Below are 22,701 nucleotides of genomic sequence, written 5' to 3'. Positions count from 1 at the left end.
TTCAGAGACCAGTTGCACAAATAGGTGGAGGCCAAAAATAAGGCAAGTATATCTATCACCTTATTCATCATCCAAGTAACCCCCTTAAAGTGGGGAAGGAGACTCATTGCAAGGATAAATGTTTTTGATCCCCAGTTCAGCATTAAGTATTCTTTTTGAAATGACTCCATGTCCCTTCAGTAGAAGTAACACGATTTAAATGAATCTGGACAATCCAACAATTTAAAGTTCAAATCCTAGGAACTGCTTCTTTCCCTGCTATAATGATCTTATTGTTGACACACACAGGAGCCATTTTTATTTCAAAACCATCTTACCTTTTTGAGCTGCCAGCTCAAAATCTTTAACCTTTACAAAGCCGCCAATCTCCGGATCTGGGACAAAGGAAAGTCATGTTACAAAGAAAATCAAAGTGAGGGGAAAAAAAAAAAAAGTAAAGATCCTGTCAATTCATGACTCCTTCATGTAGGTTTTGGGTTTTCTTGGTACAGAGGTCTCCAGTCACAGATTTAGATCGCAGTGTCACCTTCTGGTTAAATCTGGCACTGAAGTGGGATTCCTATTATTAAAATGTTTCAAGTAAGGTCATAAAAAAGGATGGGAACCCCATGGATGCTTACTAGGACACTGGAAGTAATGGATGCCCCCCCCCCCTCTTTGCTTTGACATGATGGTGCCATGAAATTACACAGAGTCTGATCATATACAGATTTGACATGGGTGGGCTTAGATTGGGGCGATTGTGTTAGTTCAGGTGATTTAACCCTTTAAATAACTATCCAAGCCTAGTTCAATAGGAATCAAGACGAGTTTTGCTGCAGCCCAAGAATGATTGCTTACCACGTGGTTATAGAGAAACACAGAAAGCCAGATACTGCACCATTTAAACTATACATGGTGCACTGGCACAATATATTTGTGCATACAGTGCCCCTAAGAAACAGGTACTTTATTATACAGGATTTATATAGCGCCAACAGTTTCCACAGCGCTTTACAACATGAGGGCAGACAGTACAATTAGAATACAATTCAATACAGGAGGACTCAGAGGGCCCTGCTCATTAAGAGCCTACAATCTAGAAGGGAGGGTCAAGTGATACAAAAAGGTAATAACTGTGGGGGGTGAGCCGATGGAGAAAATAGACATATGGTTCTTAGGCGTGGGTAGGATAGGCTTCTCTGAAGAGGAGGGTTTTCAGGGTTTTCGTCTAAAAGCTAAAAGAGTAGGAGATAGACGGACAGATTGGGGTAACGAGTTCCATAGGATTGGAGAGGCTCTGGACAAGTCCTGGAGGCGAGCATGGGAGGAGGGGACGAGGGACCTAGAGAGCAGGATGTCTTGAGAGGGACGAAAAGAACGATTAGGTTGGTATTTTGAGACTAAGCTAGTGATGTAGCTGGGGGCCAAGTTGTGGATGGCTTTGTAAGTAGTTGTCAGTATTTTGAATTTAATTTGTTGGGTGAGTGGAAGCCATTGGAGGGATTGACAGAGGGGTAGCAGACACAGAGCGGTTGGTAACCTGGATGAGTCTGGCAGCAGCATTCATGATAGATTGAAGGGGGGATAGACTATGTAGAGGTAAGCCAATGAGAGAGTTGCAGTAGTCGAGGTGAGATATGACCAGGGAGTGAATTAAGAGCTTTGTTGTGTCATTGGTTAGAAAGGGGCGTATTTTGGAGAGGTTGCGGGGGTTGAGGCGGCAAGATTTGGACAGTGATTGGACGTAGGGCTTAAGGCCTGATTCACACCTATGCATTTTTAGTGCTTTTTGCATTTTGCAGATTTGCACTACAGTCCATTCAACATGGTTTCCTATGGAACACATTCTGTAGTGCAAATCTGCAAAATGCAAAAAGCACTAAAAATGCATAGGTGTGAATCAGGCCTAAAGGAGAGTTCAGAGTCCAGGATCACACCTGGGACCTTGGCATGCGGGGATGGGTTTAAAGTTGTGCCATCGATTTTGATAGAGTGATCAAGGGAGGGGGGCACGTGGGGAAAGAAAATTGATAAGTTTGGTTTTGGATAGATTAGGAGCATATTGCACATTGCCAGCTATAGCAGCTCATTGTGTAAAACTTCTCTCTCCCTCAAACAAGAGGTGAACACCACAATTGCCTAATGCCTGCTCCCTTTGGCAAGTTTCTGTCCAGGAATTCACAGAGAACCTACCTGCTACCTCTCCTCCCTGTTCAGCTGGGCAAAAGGTAGGGAGAAGGCAGTTTCTCCCAGCTCAATCTCCTGCTGCTAAATATCTGTAAAGATATAGCGCTGATCTGCGGCTATTTTCTGTGCTATTGTAGCAGATATGCAAGTGTAATGCTGACCGCAGGTCAGCCCGTGTGTTTGTGGGAGGAGTCGGGCTGCATAAAGCCTCCCCTCTGTCCCTCCTTCCCAGTCGACGGTGGCTCACGTATGAGCATCATTTCCGGGCGACTTTCTGACATCACTTCCGGTGTTCGGATCTACGGGGAAGATCATGCGGTCGGTTCTTCCCACTCTCCCTTCTCTCGTATAAGGCAGCGGCATCCTCGCTCTCTGAACTCAGGCTGTGTGCGTTATAGGGCAGGTAAGGGGGGGGGGGTTGTTGGGACGTCCTTCCCTCCGGTTCTTGCGGCGCGTTTAACTCAGTGGGCAAGCCCGGGGTCCAGCACTGGCACTGTCTGAAGGGGGTTGGGGGGGGATTCGGAAGGCTGTTTGGTTGCTTCACATCCTGCTTTTAAGTGTGCTGGTTTGTAAATCTCTGAATGTCATGTTTTCTTTAGGAGGGTTGAAGAGTACATGGACATACAGCAGTTCACACAAATGATAGGAAAAAGGGGGGGTGTTCCTCCCTCCAGTTCATGGTTCGATGGGTTTCTTTGCTTTTGCTAGGAAGGTTATCACCTGTGCCACTTCCAGCATTTAACACTCCTGGTGCTGCAACACCATCACCTTGACATTTCTCTGCCTTTTCAGTCACCTAGGCTACACCTTGTCTGGGTATTTCATTGGGAGTGTGGCAGCTGCTTGACTGACTGGGAGCTCAAATGGCCAAGAACTTGCCTGCATACACCGCATACCATTGCACATATCCATTTCTCCATCCGCTGGGTACAGAGTTATGTAAGGCTCAGAGCAAACAGATTTCATACGGGTATGGTTCCTACTACATACCGGTCATTTATGTAATTTCTACCACGGTTTTGTTTTCAAACATCTATGTCATTTCTACTGCTGTTTATGTTAGCACCTATGTCCATACCGTCATACTTTGGGCTTATGGGCGGCACCATTTTCATCACTATCACAGGTACTGTTTCCATATTAAACTGGAAGGAATTTTGCTTCCACAGCACACTTGGGTAGGCACTGCTGGTTCCACTCAGGTAGGTATCACTTGTTTCCCTGGGGTGTCGGCAGGTGCATCCGATAAAAAAAAAAAAAAAAAAGGGGGGGGGGGGGTAGGGCGGGCTGTTTTGTGTGGGTTTCTTGGTTGGGGAAGTGTTGCCACAGAACAGATGCCGGTCAGTTCGGCTGGGGCTGTACGGAGGGGGGCCTCTGCTGCTACTGCCGCTGAGGGGTGTCACAAATTTTAGGGGGGATGTGTCTCACATTTTTTGCTTTGTTTCAGGTCCCATTAGACACCAAGTCTCACTCCTGCTGCTTTCACGGTTCGTGGGTTCAGCTTGATTTACTTTCAGTACGGCCAGCAGGGCACCCCAGTTCCAAGACTGGGGGTATAAGCACGCACGTCTCCAATGCATACATAGTGTAGAGGAGTCCTGGTCTTTGATTAGTCACATACTTGTCGCATGCATTTATACGGAGTGGTAGTTTTGTATGTTTATGTCCCTTTTCCAGAGTTGGTTTTCTACATATCAACAAGACTCGTGTGTTTTTTTGCAGTTTTCAGCCGCTTTTTCAGGTATGTATCGGTTATTTTCCTTAAGACGGATTTTCAGGGGTGGTTGGGTTCTTTTCTCAAACCCAACTCGTTGGTTCATACGTGTGGTTTCGAAATGGTAGCTTCGTGTTTTGTTTTCTTTCCATAGTGGTTTTATTTACGATTCAACATATTTTCAGAGTTTTTTGTTTTGTTTTTTTCTTCCCGGATCAGTTCATTCCAGGTTGGTTTTCTGTTTTACCATTTCACGGTACATATCATTTCTTACACCTTGGGTCTCTCAGCCATACACCACTCCAATTTCACCCATCACATCTATGGGTGCCGAACGGATTGAGATGGTCGTTTTTAATTGGCTTGTACAGTGGCAAGTCTCCTCATCCGTTCCACGCTGCTTATGATTAGTTCTTACGTAGCCACATTTCGCTCCTCAATGTGCTCTTGTGGCTGAGCACATTCAGCTTCCTCGGGCTTGAGTTTTCGTTGAGAGGCCACTAGGTTTCAGGGGTGTCACAAAGCGGACTGGTTAGGGTCTACACACACTTCCTGGCATTTGGTTCCCACGTTAATTTCTGTTTTCACATTCTTCTTAGCGTCACATTTTCACTATTAGGTCATAGCGCTACCACTGCAGCACTACCTATCACGCTTATAGGTATGTACAGATTGAGATGGTCATTTTTAATTGGCTTGAATGGTGGCAAGTCTCTTCATCTGTTCTCACATGGCTCACGCTACGATCATTTCTACTCACACCAGTAGCCTGACACGTTTTTAGGTTTGAAAGGCTTGAGTTCTCGTTATTAATTTGCCCGATTACGCCTCAGGTAACTCTGCCTGGTAAATTCACAAGGCTGACACATTTCAGTCTTGTTTAAAGGTGCCTTCGTCATTTCACGTAAAAAAAAAAAAAAAAAAAAAAAGGGGGGGGGGGGGCAGCCAGGTTGGTCTAAGGTAAGTGATGGATACAGTTGATGATTTTTCTCGGCTTACGATGTTGTTCTCGGTTTTATGCAGGCATGAGACAGGCTGCGGACATCGAGGACTTTGCATCCATCCCCCCCCCTTCTCCGGCTAGGGGCTCGGAACATGGTAGCACACCCTCCTCCTTGAAAACCTGGACCGTCCCTAGACTCATGGTTGAACTGCAGCGCAGGGGTATTTCATACCCGGCTTCAGCGTGCAGGGCTGAGCTGTTCAGGCTACTGTTCCCCTGTGCTTCAGCAAGTTACACTTCGGACTACCCTGAGTTCCCTGGCCTCTTCCTGCCAAGAATTGCGTGCAAGGGTGGAGGTGTTGGAGGCTCAGCCGAGCCCAGTGTCAGGACTATCTGCCACTCCAGGGACTTCTGCAGATCCCGGGACCCCCTTGGTACCATGCCCCGTTCCCATTACCCCGGCTCATTTTATTCCTGTTAACATCAAGAAGGACATACTGGGGGGCAAAGATGTTAATTTAGCATCACTATTGATAGCTGCCCATGATAATAGGTCATACGCTTGCGGCGATGTTTCAGTGGTGGTTAAGACCAGGGATCATAGGCTCACTGCAAACTTTCTATCCTGGAGTTTGTCCTGGCCTTTAGCTTATACAGATACGTCATTTGCTCGGTGAGTCCACTCAGAAGGGAGGAGCTGGACCATTACCTTTACACAGTGGTAGAGTTAGGTAGGACAAAAGTATGGGGGGGGGTCAAATTTCTATAATCATCATTACTCATTTTTGGCCAAGGCTGCTGCCTGTTTTGCTCAGTTCCAAGTGGTGACGGTGTGGAGTAACAGACACTGAGTTGTTTTGCTGGCATTTTGCTGGGCTTAGGTCACCAGTTTGTGCTACTTGTCAATCATCCACTCACACCGCTTACTGGTGCCCCAATTCGAAACTCCCCCCGCTACCAGGAACGTCCAGGGGTTCAGGCACTGCATTCCTGACCCCAGGCCATCCGGCACCTTGTGACAAATTGGGCCGGCCCATTCATTTTCTAGGCAAATCACAAATCTACAATAATTTCAACCATGGTTCATGCAATTACAGCCGGTGCCGTCTTTTACATATCTGTACCAGTTGTTTCAGGGCTCACCCCAAGTTGGCCTGTACACTGAGACAGAACAAGTCCAAGTGACAGGCTTGTTTAGTCTCCCATCCGTCACCATGGTTGAGCAAATTTTTGGTGGAAGGTTTCACAGGGGGATTTCACACTGGGTTAGTTTCCTTGCCAACAGGCACTTTTGAGTGTCGGAATCTGAGGTCATCGGCCACAGATGTAGAGGCGGTGGTTGTATTCCTACAATCTGAACTCAGGAAGGGTTTTGTTATTGGTCCTTTCCCAACATCCCCTTTCCAGGTTTGGAGGGTCAACCCCTTGGGCCTTGTCAAAGGAAAATTTTCCAATAAACTGAGGTAATTTACGATTTCTCAGCCCCTCATTGTTCGCAGGTGCCTAGCCTTAAAGTAGTTGTAAACCCTCCTTGATAAGTTTTCCCAGATGCAATCATCAATAAGCACTGTACACATTGCTCTTTATGGATTAATCCTAACCTGCTCAGTTTGCTTGTAATCTGTCAGGTTCGTTTTCAAGACGTCAGTGCCGCATGCGCATATTCGCCCTCATTAAAAACTGCACGCTCATTGTGCCGTCAGTCCATTGATAAATGTGCATCTTCTCTCTGCGGCACTGTTCAGAGATCTCACGAGATTAGTGTCATTCAGTTCCTGAAACACCCCATGTGACTAGCAATGTCACAGGAGGTGTAAACATCAGCATCTCGGAGCAAGGAGATCAGCTGCATTATCCACTTGCCGACCGCCTCACGCCGATGTACGTCGGCAGAATGGCACGGGCAGGCAGAATCACGCACCTGTACGTGATCTGCCTCCCGCGGGTGGGGGGTCTGATCGGACCCCCCCCCCCCCCCCCGGTGCCAGAGGCGGCCAGCATTTCTTTGCGAGCGATTAGAGGTGAGGGGGAGCCATCCATTCGTGACCACCCCCTCCCGATCGCTCCCGGCGAATGAAAATCCTTGCCTCTGTAATGTAAACAGAGGAAGAGGAAGTGATGTCATCCCTCCTCGAGCCGGTCTTTTCGTTTTGGCGCCGAGGAGAGAAGACATCAATGTAAGTTACACCAACACTACACTTCCAGTAGAACACGCCAGGCACACTTTTCACCCCCCTGTACCCCCTGTCACACTGACACCAGTAGCAGTTTTTTTTTTTTTTTGCATTGGCGTCAGTTTGTGACAGTTATAAGTGTTAGGGCAGTTAGGATTAGCCCCCTTTAGGTCTGGGGTACCCCCCTAATAAAGGTTAACCCCTTGATCACCCCCCGTCGCCAGTGTCACTAAGCGATCGTTTTTCTGATCGCTGTATTAGTGTCGCTGGTGACGCTAGTTAGGGAGGTAAGTATATAGGTTCGCTGTCAGTGTTTTATAGTGACAGGGACCCCCTTTTCTACCTACTAAAGGTTTTAACCCTTTGATTGCCCCCTAGTTAACCCTTTCACCAGCGATCACCGTATAAGTGTTACGGGTGACGCTGGTTAGTTAGTTAGTTTGTTTTTTATAGTTTATTATAGTTTTAGGGCACCCGCCGTTTATTTCCTTATAAAGGTTTAACCCCCTAATTGCCCGGCAGTGATATAAGTTACGTTTTTAGGATCAGATAAGGTCTGCGTCGCCCCAGGCAGCGTCAGATTAGCGCCAGTACCGCTAACACCCACGCACGCAGCATATACCTCCCTTAGTGCTATAGTATCTGAACGGATCGATATCTGATCCGATCAGATCTATACTCCCCAGCAGTTTAGGGTTCCCATAAACGCAGTGTTAGCGGGATCAGCCCAGATACCTGCTAGCACCTGCATTTTGCCCCTCGGCCCAGCCCTGCCCAGCCCACCCAAGTGCAGTATCGATCGATCACTGTCACTTACAAAACACTAAGCACACATAACTGCAGCGTTCGCAGAGTCAGGCCTGATCTCTGCGATCGCTAACAGTTTTTTGGTAGCGTTTTGAATCAGTCGCTAACAGTCAGGAGCTTTTTTGCCTGTGAGTCTCACTAGTGTACCCCTAAATTTAGAGCCCAAAATGGCAAATTGAAGGTACACTAGTGAAGAGGCCTACACGTTTCTGAGCATGACAGATAGTGAAGAGGAAGTCACTCATCTGTCAGATTCAGGCTCAGAATACGATCCTGTAGAGGACAGCGGCTCCATGACAGATAGCTCTGACGACGGAGTTGTGGTCCCTGCTAAGGTCAGGCGTTACCAGACCCCAATCTTCTTCTTCTGTTCTTAAAGTGCAAGAACCGCAGGTCCCTCGTATGGAGCAGAGAAGTACTAGTGCCGCTATTCCTTCTGGTGAACTGGCAAGCACCAGCGGCCTAGTACACCCTGGTCGTATATACAGCACTGCAGTATCACGTGGTGACGTGGCGAGTCCCATAAGTGCAGTTCAAGCTGGCGAGGTGGCAAGCACTAGTAGTGTCCCGCTGCCACCAAGAAGACAATCACAGGCCCGTCGTGCCCTTCCTGCTGCATTCGCCAATCCGAATTGGGAGCCCACCACTTCTGCAGCACCCGTACTTCCCCCATTCACTGGCCAACCCGGAATTCAGGTGGAAACAGTTGATTTTACGCCACTGGATTTTTATTCGCTGTTTTTCACCGAAGATCTCTATAGATCTATTGTGGACCAAAGCAGTTTATACGCTGGTCAACACATCGCCGCTAATCCCCAGTCCTCCCTTGCCAGAGATTGGAGACCAATTACGGTCTCTGAATTTAAGATCTTTCTGGGCCTTTCCCTCAACATGGGCATTAATAAAAAGAATGAGTTGCAGTCATATTGGTCCACTGACCCAATTCACCATATGCCCTTGTTCTCTGCTTCCATGGCCAGGGCACGATACGAGCAGATTTTGCAGTTCATGCACTTCAAAGACAATGAACTCTGTCGTCCTCGTGGAGACCCTGGATACGATCGGCTCTACCAAATATGGCCCCTCGTAAACCACTTCAACCAACGTTTTGCAGACTTGTTTACTCCCCATCAAGTTGTCTGCGTTGATGAGTCCCTGATTAAATTTTCTGGCTGTTTGTCATTCAAACAGTACCTTCCCAGCAAGCGTGCCAAATACGGGGTCAAGATGTATAAGCTCTGTGACAGGGCCACAGGCTATACATGTAGATTTATGGTTTACGAGGGCAAAGATAGTCACGTAGAGCCGACAAACTGCCCTGACTACATAGGAAGCGCTGGCAAGATAGTGTGGGACTTGGTGTCACCCTTATTGGGAAAGGGGTACCATTTATATGTGGACAATTATTACACGAGCGTGCCACTTTTTAGTCACCTTTTTGATCATCAGATTGGAGCATGTGGCACCGTGCGACCTAATCGCCGGGGCTTTCCCCAGCGGCTTGTAGATTCCCGTCTTAGGCTGGGGGAGAGAGCCTGCTGCAGTGTAATAATTTGCTCGCTATGAAGTGGAGGGACAATAAAAATGTTTTCGTTCTTACCTCCCTTCATGCAGACACGACGGTCCAAATTACTACAGCGACTGGTGTTGTGGAGAAACCCCTCTGTGTCCACGAATATAACCAAAATATGGGAGGGGTGGACCTCAACGACCAGTTGTTGGCGCCGTACCTAGTTGCCCGTAAGGCCAGACGCTGGTACAAAAAAGTGTCTGTTTATTTATTTCAATTGGCTTTGCTGAACGCTCATGTGCTATACAAAGCTTCAGGACGGACTGGATCCTTCCTTAACCACTTGAGGTCCGGGCCATAGCCGAATGACGGCTACAGCGCGGACCTCAATCTCCGGGAGGACGTCATATGACGTTCTCCCCTATGCACGCGCGCGGTGTGCACGCTGTGATCACCGAGTCACGGAGACTCGGATGATCACAGATCCGAGTAAGGGGCCGTTCCCGGCCCCTCACCATGTGATCAGCTGTCAGCCAATGACAGCTGGTCACATGATGTAAACAAAAGCTCGGTGACCGGTTTCGTCCCTTTGACATAAGCCGATCACTGGCTTATGTCAAAAGGGACATCGGTCCCGAAGAGGAAGGAGGCACAGATGCCTCATCTGTGCCTCCAAGTGCCATCTGCCAGTGCCCACAAGTGCCACCTATCAATGCCCACAAGTGCCACCTATCAATGCCCACAAGTGCCACCTATCAATGCCCACAAGTGCCACCTATCAATGCCCACAAGTGCCACCTATCAGTGCCCACAAGTGCCACCTATCAGTGCCCACAAGTGCCACCTATCAGTGCCCACAAGTGCCACCTATCAGTGCCACCTAGCAGTGCTGCCATCAATCAGTGCCCAACACTGCCACCCATCAGTGCCCATAACTGCCACCCATCAGTGCCCATCACTGCCACCTATCCTAGCCCATCAGTGCTGCCTCATCAGCGTACATCAACGAAGGAGAAAAATTAACTGTTTGCAAAAATTGATAACAAAATATAAAAAAAAATATAATTTTTCAAAAAAAATTCTGTCTTTTTCAATTTTTTTAACAAAAAATAAAAACCGTAGAGGTGATCAAATACCATCAAAAGAAAGCTCTATTTGTTGGAAAAAAATGATAAAAATTTCATTTGGGTACCGTGTTGTATGACCGCGCAATTATCATTCAAAGTGCGACAGCGCTGAAAGCTGAAAATTGGTCTGGACAGGAGGGGGGTTTAAGTGCCCAGTAAGCAAGTGGTTAAATTCCAGGAAGAGATAGTCAGAGCCCTTCTGTATCCAGAGAGTGCTTCACCTCACCTTCCCCAACCAAGTGCAGTAAGCCGGCTGCATGAGAGGCATTTTCCTTATGCCCTCCCGAGTACCCCTACCCAAAGAGCCCCCCAAAAAAGATGTTGTGTCTGTAGCAAGCGCGGATTTAGGCGTGACACCCGGTATTATTGTCCCTCCTATTCTGACAATCCTGGTCTATGCATTGGTGAATGTTTTGAACGCTACCATACACTAGTTGAGTTTTAGCGTAGGGTACAGCATTGCACAGACTAGGACACACTTTCACAGGGTCTCCCAAGATGCCATCGCATTTTGAGACCCCCAAACCTGGTACCAGTTACAAAAAAGTTAGTTACTAAAAAAAAGTGTAATAAATAAATAATATATAAAATAAAAAAAACAAAAATAGTTGTCGTTTTATTGTTCTCTCTCTCTCTCTATTGTTCTGCTCTTTTTTACTGTATTCTATTCTGCAATGTTTTATTGTTATTATGTTTTACCATGTTTGCTTTTCAGATATGCAATTTTTTTATACTTTACTGTTTACTGTGTTTTGTTGGTAACCATTTTTTTGTTTTCAGGTACGCCATTCAGCTGCAGAGCGGATTTATTTATCTTGACAGCAACAGCGTTTGCTCCCACGATATATAAAGCCGTGACTCCAGCGATGTCGGAGGTGATTTCAGCCCCACAGTTACATACTTCAGCATATATGCCGAAGCGTAGGGGCAGCAGTGGGTGGAGGAGCGATTTGCTCCTGCCTTTTGTGGGAGGATGCCCCAATGCTTCGGCATATATATATTTTAGGCACAGGTTGCGTTAAATGTTTTATTTTTTACTATGTTTTTTTTGGATTTGCTTTGCAGGTATGGTAAGTCTTACTGTTATACTGTAATGTTACTTTGTTTTATTGTTGACCATCATTTGCTTAGCAGGTACGCCATTCAGTTGCAGCACGGATTTATTTATCTTGACAGCAACAGAGTTTGCTCCCATGATACATAAAGCCGTGACTCCAGCGCTGTCGGAGGTGATTTCACCACCACAGTTACATACTTCAGCATATATGCCGAAGTGTGGGGGCAGCAGAGGGCAGAGGAGCGATTTGCTCCTAACTTTTGCGGGAGGATGCCCCCATGCTTCGGCATTTATATACGGTGCATGTATGCCCATCATTAGAAGTGGGTGGATGAAGGGAGGTATTCTAATGGTGGGCATACCCACCGATCAATATCTTTTTTTCGTTCAGCCCACAGGCTGCATGAAAATTAAGTTTACAATATATGCCCAACAAGGACCAGCAACATACTGGTATGTTGCTGGACTTTGAGTGGTTATAGCAGAATGATGCCTGCAGGTTTAGGTATCATCTTGGTATCATTCTTTTCAGCCAGCGGTTAGCTTTCATGTAAAAGCAATCCTAGCGGCTAATTAGCCTCTAGACTGCTTTTACAAGCAGTGGGAGGGAATCCCCCCCACCGTCTTCCATGTTTTTCGCTGGCTCTCCTGTCCCAACAGGGAACCTGAGAATGCAGCCGGTGATTCAGCCAGTTGACCATAGAGGTGATAAGAGAACTGAGTGGCTCCAAACATCTCTATGGCCTAAGAAACCGGAAGCTACGAGCATTTCATGACTTAGATTTCGCCGGATGTAAACAGCGCCATTGGGAAATTGGGAAAGCATTTTATCACACCGATCTTGGTGTGGTCAGATGCTTTGAGGGCAGAGGAGAGATCTAGGGTCTACTAGACCCCAGTTTTTTCAAAAAAAGAGTACCTGTCACTACCTATTGCTATCATAGGGGATATTTACATTCCCTGAGATAACAATAAAAATGATTAAAAAAAAAAAAAAAACAGAGTTAGGTACCTGGTAACTCTTTTTCTAAGAAGTCTTCCAGGGCAGCATCCGAGAGATAGGCTCCTCCTCCCTAAAACAGGAAACACATTAGTCCACCATTATAAATTTCACACTCTTACCTGTGTGCCTCAGTTATGTTAAAGCACCGAAGGAATTCCCTGTAAGCTGCAAGCTCCCCCTCTGTACCTGGTTTTTGTTGTTTCAAGGGTGGGAACTAGTGCTGCCCTGGAAGACTTCTTAGAAAAAGAGTTACCAGGTACCTAACTCTGTTTTCTCGAATCGTCTTCCAGGGCAGCATCCGAGAGGATATATCAAGCAATACTTACTAGGGTGGGGTTAGAGACTGGAGCACTTTACGACCAAATGCTTGGTCTTGGTCAGACAGCTGGTCTATGCGGTAGTGCTTAGCGAAAGTACTGAAGCTCGACCATGTCGCTGCCCTGCAGATCTGCTCCGGAGTTGCCCCTGCTTTCTCTGCGGCCGAGGTTGCCCAGGCTCTAGTTGAGTGCGCTCTGATTTCACTAGGTGGAGTGAGATTCTGTGCCTTATAGGTAATCTGTATGGCCATCCTTATCCATCTGCTGATGGTGCTTTTTGAAGCTTGTTTCCCTCTGTTGATTCCTGCATAGAGGATGAAGAGGGAGGTCGTTCTACGCCATTCTTTTGTTCTTTCGAGATACGCTATGAGCGTGTTCCTTACCTCAAGTTTGCTGTAAATGTTTCTTTTCCTACTATCCATGGTTGTTGGAAGTGAGGGTATGACGATGTTTTGGGTTCTGTGAAATGTAGAAGAGACCTTGGGTAGAAAGGCCGGATCTGGAGAGAGAATTATCTTGTCCAGATGTATTAGACAGTATGGTTCTATTGAAGATAGAGCTTGGATCTCACTCACTCTTCTGGCGGATACTAAGGCCAGAAGGAGCGCAGTTTTTAACGTGAGGTTTTTGTCTGAGCTGTCCTCGATAGGTTCAAACGGAGGGGAAAGAAAGCCCTTAAGTACTGTGCCCATGTCCCAGGTGGGAGTTTTGTACAATTTGGCTGGTTTGGATCTTTTAAGAGCTATGAGGAATCGTCTTATCAGCGGGTCTTCCGCTAGTCTAGTATCCATGACCGAGGAAAGTGCTGCAACTTGTACTTTCAGGGTACTTGGTGATATGTTTTTGTCTGCACCATCTTGTAGGAAGTCCAAAACTATTGGAATTATCCCACCGTTGGAGATTGGTCTGTCTTCGTACCAAGAAACAAATTTTTTCCTTATTTTCTCATAGATGGCTCTCGTTACCGGCTTTCTGCTGTTTAAGATGGTGTTGATTACTCTGTCTGACAGGCCTTTGTTCTGGAGTTTTACCCTCTCAGTAACCAAGCCGAGAGCTTCAAGATTTTGTGGTTCGGATGGTTGACTGGGCCTTGTGACAGTAGATCCGGGCGGTCCGTCAGTGTCAGCTGAGGTTGTATGCTGAGATTTTTTAAATGACTGAACCATGCTCTCTGGGGCCAGTGTGGTGCTATTAGTATCACTGTTGTTTTCTCTGCCTTGATTTTTTGGATTACTTTTGGGATTATGGCAGTTGGAGGGAATGCATAGCACAGATGCCATTTCCAGTTTTGGTTGAAAGCATCCACCCCGCTGTTGCCATCTGTAGGGTCCAGGGAGAAAAATATCGGAGATTTTGCGTTCGCCCTGGGAGCAAATAGGTCTACTTCGGGTATTCCCCACTTCTGGGTGATTTGAGTGAAGGTTGTTTGGTTTAGCGACCATTCCGTGTGTTTTATCGTTTTCCGGCTCAGGAAATCTGCCACTGTATTGTCTGTTCCTTTTAGATGAATACCGGATATCGATCTTATGTTCACTTCTGTCCACAGTAGGATAGATTGTGTCAGTCTCATCAGTTTTTGGGATTTTGTGCCCCCTTGTCTGTTTAGGTATGCGACTGTCGTTGCGTTGTCTGATTGTATCTTTACATCCTTCCCCTGTAATGCTGGCTTGAAGGTTTTTAGCGCTTCCCCCACAGCTTTCAGCTCTCTCAAGTTTGAGGAGGCTCGTGCCCATTTGGGTGTCCATTTCCCTTGCGAGAACCGCCCTTCCATGTGGGCTCCTCATCCTAGGGCGCTTGCATCGGTGGTGATGCTGACTGGATTGACTTGAGCCCATCTGCGCCCCTCGATGACCCGAAGTGGGTTGAGCCACCAGTAGAGTGTTTGTTTGACTGTGGCGGGGACGGGAATGGATTTTTCTAGGGATGCTTGCCTGCCATCCCATTGGGACAGAATGTAGTTCTGTAAGGGTCGCATGTGAATTTGTGCCCAGGTGATGGCTGGAATGGAAGACGTCATCAGTCCTAGTACGGACATTCCGTGCCTGATCGTTGTGGAATGGTTCCTTAGCAGGGACGTAATTGCTTGTGTCATTTTTACGTCTTTTTCCTTTGTTAGGAAAATTTTTGACAGTCTGGAGTCCAGCACGTATCCCAGGTACACTACTCTCTGGCTTGGGATCATTTGCGATTTCTCTGCGTTTATTAACCATCCCAGGTTTTGCAGATAGATCATACTCTTGCGCAGGTTGTTTTCTAGGATTGCTGCTGAGTCCGCAAAGAACAGGAGGTCGTCTAAGTATGGTATTATTCCAATACCCTCCTGTCTTAGACCTTTTAGCGCTTCCGCCATTATTTTTGAGAATATTCTTGGAACTGAGGAGATTCCGAAGGGGAGAGCTGTGTACTGTAGGTGCAGCGTAGCTGCTGGCCCCTGGATTGCGAACCTTAGAAACTTTTGGTGATCCTTCCTTATGGGGACATGTAGGTAGGCATCCTGTAAGTCTAGTGTTGCCATGAATGTCTCCTGCGGTAGGATGTTCCTGATTGAATAGATAGATTCCATTCTGAATCTCTTGTATCTTATTCCTCGGTTGAGTGGTTTGAGGTTTAGTATCAGCCTTAGTTTGCCTGATGGTTTTCTTTTTGCGAAGATGTGTGAGTAGAAGCCCTTCTGTTCCTCCTCTTGGGGAACGTGACAAATCACCTTCTGATCTAATAGTTTCTGTAGGGATTCTAGAAACACCTTTGCTTGATTGCTGTCCTTGGGTAGCATGGTCGCTAAGTATTTGGTTGGGGGGCGGTTGGAGAATTCTATTGCGTAACCGTCCGCTATGGTGCGCAGTATGAATTTGTTTTCTGTTATCTCCTCCCATTGGTGGGAGAAAGTCGCCAATCTGCCCCCCACCTGAAGGCAGTCATTGTTTTTTGTTCTTTTGGGTATTAGGCTTGAGGATGAATTCACCTTTGCCTTTCTTGTTTTGTTGACCCCAGTGCTTTTTTGCCCCTGGCTTATTGAATTTCTTGAAATGCCGAAAGGGCGCCTTCCCTTGTCTCTTCTTGGTTTGAGGGAACCCCTTATTTTTTGCTGCAGTCCTATCCAGGACTGTTTCTAGTTCGGGACCAAACAGTAGGTCTCCAGTGAATGGTATGCCACATAAACGGTTCTTGGAAGGTGCATCCCCCCCCCAGGATTTTAACCACAGGGCTCTGCGGGCCGAGTTTAGTAGTGCCGTGGTCCTAGAGGATATTCTGACAGTTTCTGCTGAAGCATCTGCCAAGAAAGCTGCCGCTCTAGTTAGTGTGGGGATGGTTTTAATTAGTTCCTCCCTGGGTGTGTCGTTCTCCAATAGATCTTGCAGCTGGGTTAGCCAGATTAGCAAGGTTCGGGCTGTGCAGGTGGAAGCAATAGCCGGATTTAGGTTTGCCGCCCCTGCTTCCCATGCCCTTTTCAGGAGAGCTTCTATTTTCTTGTCCATGGGGTCGCTGAGGGTACCTGCGTCATCAAAAGCCAAGTCCGATTTGTTCGTGATTTTTGCCAGAGAGGCATCCACCTTGGGGCATTTAGCCCAGGTTTTGGTGTCTGCTTCCGCAAACGGGTATCTGCGTTTGATTGTGGCGGGGATGAAAAGCTTTTTCTCTGGGTCTTCCCATTCCTTTTTGACTATGTCTTTAAGTGTTTGGTGTACCGGGAACGTTCTTGGCTTCTTGGGCTGGAGCCCTTTGTACATTCTGTCATGCATAGTGAGTTCTGCGGTTTTCTGTTCTTTAATGCCTAGAGTGTCAGTGATGGCTTTGAGAAGACTGTCTGTGTCCTCAGAAGGAAACAGGTTGCAGTCTGTCGTGTCATCTTCCTCCTCTGAGTCTGAACAGATACCGTCTTCTGATTCAGATTGTTCAGATTCATCTGAATCCACCTCTTGTTCTGCCTGTACCTTGTTCTCCCTTGGAATGTGTGTTCCGCTGGTAGATGGGATACTGGCCTGAGCGACACTTGCTGGCGTTTCTAATTTCTCTATAGCAGAGCGTAGTGGTGCCATGGTGCTCTGAATTTCTTTCTTAAAAGAATTGAGCAGGTCTTTCAAAAATCCCTGTGATTCTTTTGCCACCATTTTGTCTAAGCATTTCTGACACAGGGGCTTTTTCCAATCTGGGGAAAGCCTGTGGCTGCATGAGGCACATGTTTTGCCTTTAGCCTTCCTTTCCTCAGGGGTCTTTGCCTGCAAGCGAGCATAGAGAACAAAAAAACCCCGTGAGTTTAGGTGGTCAAAGGAACTGCCTGTAGATAGGCAGTAAAGAGGTTAAGACAGAGATAATTCAAGAATATTCTGGCTTACCTTGGAGCTGTCCTGATTTGCAGGATCTGCAGGGCAGGGTGGGGAAGCGTCAGACATGATCAGCCACCAGGATCCTCTGCTTAGAGGCCTTTTTATCTGCTTCCTGCATAAGCTCCGGCCCCGCCCCCGGCTGACCCCGTGCAGGTTGGTGGACACACCTGCACATGCCGCTGTATTGTAGAGTAACTGTGCTGGTAGTGAAGGGTAGCATTGAACAAATTTGCTATTTGTATTCTGTTTTTTTTTTTTTTTTTTTTTTTTTTTTTTGAACTTCCCGCCCCTAGGTGTCCCTGCTCTATCTCCGTAGTAGATAGACTACGGGAAAATTGCCGCCAACCCGGAAGCGGAACTTCCTCGGCGCCATCTTGGTACACCCCCGACTTCCTGTAGCGGCCTGTGGCGGTGAGGACGCTGCTGCGCCGCCCGGAGAGCGGTGGATTCGTTTGGGGGGACAGCCGCAGCCACCAGGGACCTAATTTAGAAGGTGCAAAACCCTCCCTGCTAGACCCTCTGCTGCTGAGGTTTTCGTCAGCGGTCGGCGGCGGCGGGGGGGGGGGGCGCCCATCTATGCATGTATCCATCCCCCCTGGCGGGCTCCAGATTCTGCGGAAAGCCAGAGGGGGGTGCTTGCGGAAGCATACACAGGCCTAACAGCGGCATGGGGTGGGGATGACAGAGTCCTCCTGCAGCCTGGGGGGGGGATGATTGCAGACCCCTCAGTAGGGGCGAAATCTCAGGCTTTGAGCAATGTTGCCCAGTGCTGCGCCTGCTCGCCCTCCCAAAGCCCCTTGGGCTGTATGGGATGCTGGCAGGGGGTCTCCTGCAACAAGCACAGAGACAGGTGAAAATAAAATAACAAACGTTCTTGCAGCTCCTGTGGGTCCGGAGGAAACACAAACAACTGAGGCACACAGGTAAGAGTGTGAAATTTATAATGGTGGACTAATGTGTTTCCTGTTTTAGGGAGGAGGAGCCTATCTCTCGGATGCTGCCCTGGAAGACGATTCGAGAAAATAAGCTAAAAAAGCAAAAGCACCCCTGCCCCCCCCTGCTCTCGCGCAAAGGCGAATGCAAGCGTCGGTCTGGCGACAAATGTAAACAGCAATTGCACCATGCATGTGAGGTGTCACCGCGAACGTCAGATCGAGGGCAGTAATTTTAGCTGTAGACCTCCTCTGCAAATCTAAAGCGGTAACCTGTAAAGGCTTTTCAAGGCTTTGAAAAATGTATTTAGTTTGTCGCCACTGCACGTTTGTGCGCAATTTTAAAGCATGTCATGTTTAGTATCCATGTACTCGGCCTAAGATCATCTTTTTTATTTCATCAAACATTTGGGCAATATAGTGTGTTTTAGTACATTAAAATTTTTAAAAAGTGTGTTTTTTCCCAAAAAAATGCGTTTGAAAAATCGCTGCGCAAATCCTGCGTGAAAAAAAAAATTGAACAGCCACAATTTAAATCTGTAGGGCATTTGCTTTAAAAAAAAATATATAATGTTTGGGGGGGTTCAAAGTAATTTTCTTGCAAAAAAAAATTATTTTTTCATGTAAACAAAAAAGTGTCAGAAAGGGCTTTGTCTTCAAGTGGTTAGAAGAGTGGGTGATGTGTGACATAAGCTTCTAAATGTTGTGCATAAAATGCCAGGACAGTTCAACCCCCCCCCCCCCCCCCCAAATGACCCCATTTTGGAAAGTAGACACCCCAAGCTATTTGCTGAGAGGCATGTAGAGTCCATGGAATATTTTATATTGTGACACAAGTTGCGGGAAAAAGACACATTTTTTTTTTTTTTTCTTTGCACAAAGTTGTCACTAAATGATATATTGCTCAAACATGCCATGGGAATATGTGAAATTACACCCCAAAATACATTCTGTTGCTTCTCCTGAGTACGGGGATACCACGTGTGTGAGACTTTTTGGGAGCCTAGCCGCGTACGGGACCCCGAAAACCAAGCACCGCCTTCAGGCTTTCTAAGGGCGTAAATTTGATTTCACTCTTCACTGCCTATCACAGTTTCGGAGGCCATGGAATGCCCAGGTGGAACAAAACCCCCCCAAATGACCCCATTTTGGAAAGTAGACACCCCAAGCTATTTGCTGAGAGGTATAGTGAGTATTCTGCAGACCTCGCTTTTTGTCACAAAGTTTTGAAAATTGAAAAAAGAAAAAAAAAATGTTTTTCTTGTCTTTCTTCATTTTCAAAAACAAATGAGAGCTGCAAAATACTCAACATGCATCTCAGCAAATAGCTTGGGGTGTCTACTTTCCAAAATGGGGTCATTTGGGGGGGGTTTGTGCCATCTTGGCATTTTATGGCCTTCAAAACTGATAGGTAGTGAGGAGTGAAATCAAAAATTTACGCCCTTAGAAATCCTGAAGGTGGTGCTTGGTTTTCGGGGCCCCGTATGCGGCTACTCTCCCAAAAAGTCCCACACATGTGGTATCCCCATACTCAGGAGAAGCAGCTAAATGTATTTTGGGGTGCAATTCCACATATGCCCATGGCCTGTGTGAGCAATATATCATTTAGTAACAACTTTTTGTAAATTTTTTTTTGTCATTATTCAATCACTTGGGACAAAAAAAAAAATGAATATTCAATGGGCTAAACATGCCTCTCAGCAATTTCTTTGGGGTGTCTACTTTCCAAAATGGGGTCATTTGTGGGGGTTTTGTACTGCCCTGCCATTTTAGCACCTCAAGAAATGACATAGGCAGTCATAAATTAAAGGCTGTGTAAATTCCAGAAAATGTACCCTAGTTTGTAGGCGCTATAACTTTTGCGCAAACCAATAAATATACGCTTATTGACATTTTTTTTACCAAAGACATGTGGCCGAATACATTTTGGCCTAAATGTATGACTAAAATTGAGTTTATTGGATTTTTTTTTTATAACAAAAAGTAGAAAATATTTTTTTTCAAAATTTTCGGTCTTTTTCCGTTTATAGCGCAAAAAATAAAAACGGCAGAGGTGATCAAATACCATCAAAAGAAAGCTCTATTTGTGGGAAGAAAAGGACGCAAATTTCGTTTGGGTACAGCATTGCATGACCGCGCAATTAGCAGTTAAAGCGACGCAGTGCCAAATTGTAAAAAGTGCTCTGGTCAGGAAGGGGGTAAATCCTTCTGGGGCTGAAGTGGTTATATAATCAATTGCATTTTACATGGTTAAAAAAAAGCCCTACACAGTTAACAAGTGCTGAAATATTTGCCCACTTGTCTGCGCCTCGATAAGCAGGAAATGGTTGCTATTGCAATCTCAAGTGAAAACGAGGCTTGGCTGCAACATAAATGAGCATGTGCGAGATAACAGCAGAGAAAGACAGGAAGGGCGGAAGTAATCTACACTGCAGCCTCGGAAGACAGTAGCTGAGATGGCGCTGGCTGCTATAAGGAACCATGATTTTACAACCGCCTGGGAAAACAGTAAAATCTGAAGGGGCAAAAGATTAATGCAAAATGTTATGGGAAGCTGTAGCAGACTGGTTTTATTAAGGAGCATTTGAGGTGCTGAGTTTACTTCCTCTTTAACTCTTTAATACCATCTGAGGAGTTTTCACTTAAATATGCATCGGTGGATCAAGCAATTCAGTGTATCATTGGGGCAGGTGAGGGCACTTGGCTGTCCAAAGCCGACATCGCAGACGCCTTTAAACTTCTTCCAATTCTGCCATCACTCTGGCAGTGGCATGGTATTAAGTAGAGCAGGGGTCTCAAACTGGCGGCCCTCCAGCTGTTGCGAAACTACAAATCCCATCATGTCTCTGCCTGTGGGAGTCATGCTTGTAACTGTCAGCCTTGCAATGCCTTATGGGACTTGTAGTTTCGCAACAACTGGAGGGCCGCCAGTTTGAGACCCCTGAAGTAGAGGGAGTTTTATTATTTTGCCACCAAACTTACCTTTGGCTCTAAGAGTAGTCCCTGGCTGTTTGATTGCTTCGCACAAGCACTAAGTTGGATCTTCACACACAGAGAGCGTTGTCCAGAAAGTGATCCACTATTTGGACAATTTTATCCTCACTGAGAGTGATGATCAGGCACCCTTTGACCTTCAAAAACTGACATCAGTTCTTGCGCCTTTAGACATCCCACTGGCAGTCAAGAAAATAGAAGACCCAGTTACTAGATTCGCCTTCCTGGGGATCGTGCTTGATACTCAGTCCATGCAGGCCAGTCTTCCCACAGACAAACTGGTAAGGATCAGTGAATGTATACATGCGTTCACGATCTCCCAAGTTTGTACCAGGGTTGAATTACAGTCTCTGCTGGGAATGCTGAATTTCGCAATGACGATCATCCCCCAGGGGAGGTCTTTCATTTCTAGGTTATTGTCTTTGTTACCTTCAGCTCCCAACTCTGATACTTGTGTCAGATTAGATCCTTCCGCTTTGTCAGATCTGCACATGTGGGACGAGTTCCTGCAACATTGGAATGGTGTTACCATGTTTATCCCTGCAGGGTCAGGGTTTTCCCCTCAGGTTTTTACAGATGCAGCGGCCACAAAGGGCTATGAGGCTTTTTGTGGCTCACACTGGCTGGCGGGGCCTTAGCCAGACTAGGTTTTGTCCATTCCAGGTTTCTTAGAGACGTTAGCCTTGTTCGAAATCTACCCCATTGTTGCGGCAGCACAGGTGTGGGGTCATTTGTGGGCAGGTCAGACTGTTTTTTTCCACGGATAATCAAGCCACGGCAGAGATAGTCAACAAGGGCAGATCTAGGTCTTTACTTATGTCTTTTGTGTGTAGGCTCATTTGGCTCTCCCTCCGCATACACTGCAGATTCATCAATGGTGTAGACAATGTAGCAGCAGATGCACTGTCCCGGTTTAATTACTCACTGTTTTTCCAGCAGGTCCCAGACGCCGATGCTGGCGCCACTTCAGCCCCACACTTTCCTCAATTAATGATGGACTAGATACCCACTGGGCCGCCGCGACAGCTTTGATTGACAAATTGTTGTCAGTGAACACCAGGAAGGCGTACATCACAGCCTGGAATGTTTTCCAGACCTTCCAGGCCCCGTATCCTGAGGTTGATGGCTGCAGCGTTCAGTATTTACTAGCGTTCGCTGCCTTTTGCCACTCTCAGCTTAAGCTGGCCCATGGCACCATTAGGACATATTTAGCAGGCATTCAGCACTTTGTCTTTACGGGACCCCAGCAGGCCATCCATTTTTTTCAGCACACCTCATTAAAGCTACCCTCAAAGGGATTCAGAACAGTAGCCCTCCTGCAGTAGCTAGCAGGCTGCCCATCACGGGGCAGATATTCCGGGGCATGTCTGATTTACTTGCCAGGTCTCCCTTTGGGTTGCTGCCAGCTATGCATCTGACATTTTATGGTTTCTTGAGGCCTGGGGAGTTTACTTTTCCTGGGCTAGGATCCAGTATTCCTTTGACTTTCAGTTGCGTCTGCATACTTGCAAGACTAGCAGCTCGGAGTCGGCACCGTCATTAGGTTTTTAAAGACCAACAAAGCATGGTGCTCTGTTTTGGTCTTAGACCAGCTTGTAAGGGCTACAGCAGACAGGCCTAGGCACAGTC

At 46.7% G+C, this 22,701-nt stretch overlaps 1 protein-coding gene across 2 annotated transcripts in view; it reads right to left on the bottom strand.

Moving 5' to 3' along the window:
- ENTPD6 (ectonucleoside triphosphate diphosphohydrolase 6) overlaps window positions 1-22,701 on the bottom strand; it is a 97,724-nt gene that overhangs the window by 6,224 nt on the left and 68,799 nt on the right. For both annotated transcript variants that reach the window (XM_073627980.1, XM_073627981.1), the window contains exon 12: window positions 318-374. In XM_073627980.1, the coding sequence (XP_073484081.1) occupies window positions 318-374 (57 nt within the window). The remainder of the gene's footprint in view (window positions 1-317; window positions 375-22,701) is intronic.

The sequence above is a fragment of the Aquarana catesbeiana genome, linkage group LG04, assembly GCF_042186555.1.
Source record: "Aquarana catesbeiana isolate 2022-GZ linkage group LG04, ASM4218655v1, whole genome shotgun sequence".
Classification (NCBI taxonomy): Eukaryota; Metazoa; Chordata; class Amphibia; order Anura; family Ranidae; genus Aquarana; species Aquarana catesbeiana.
Note: the sequence above shows the minus strand (reverse complement) of the source record. Positions and strands in the feature narration are given on the sequence as shown.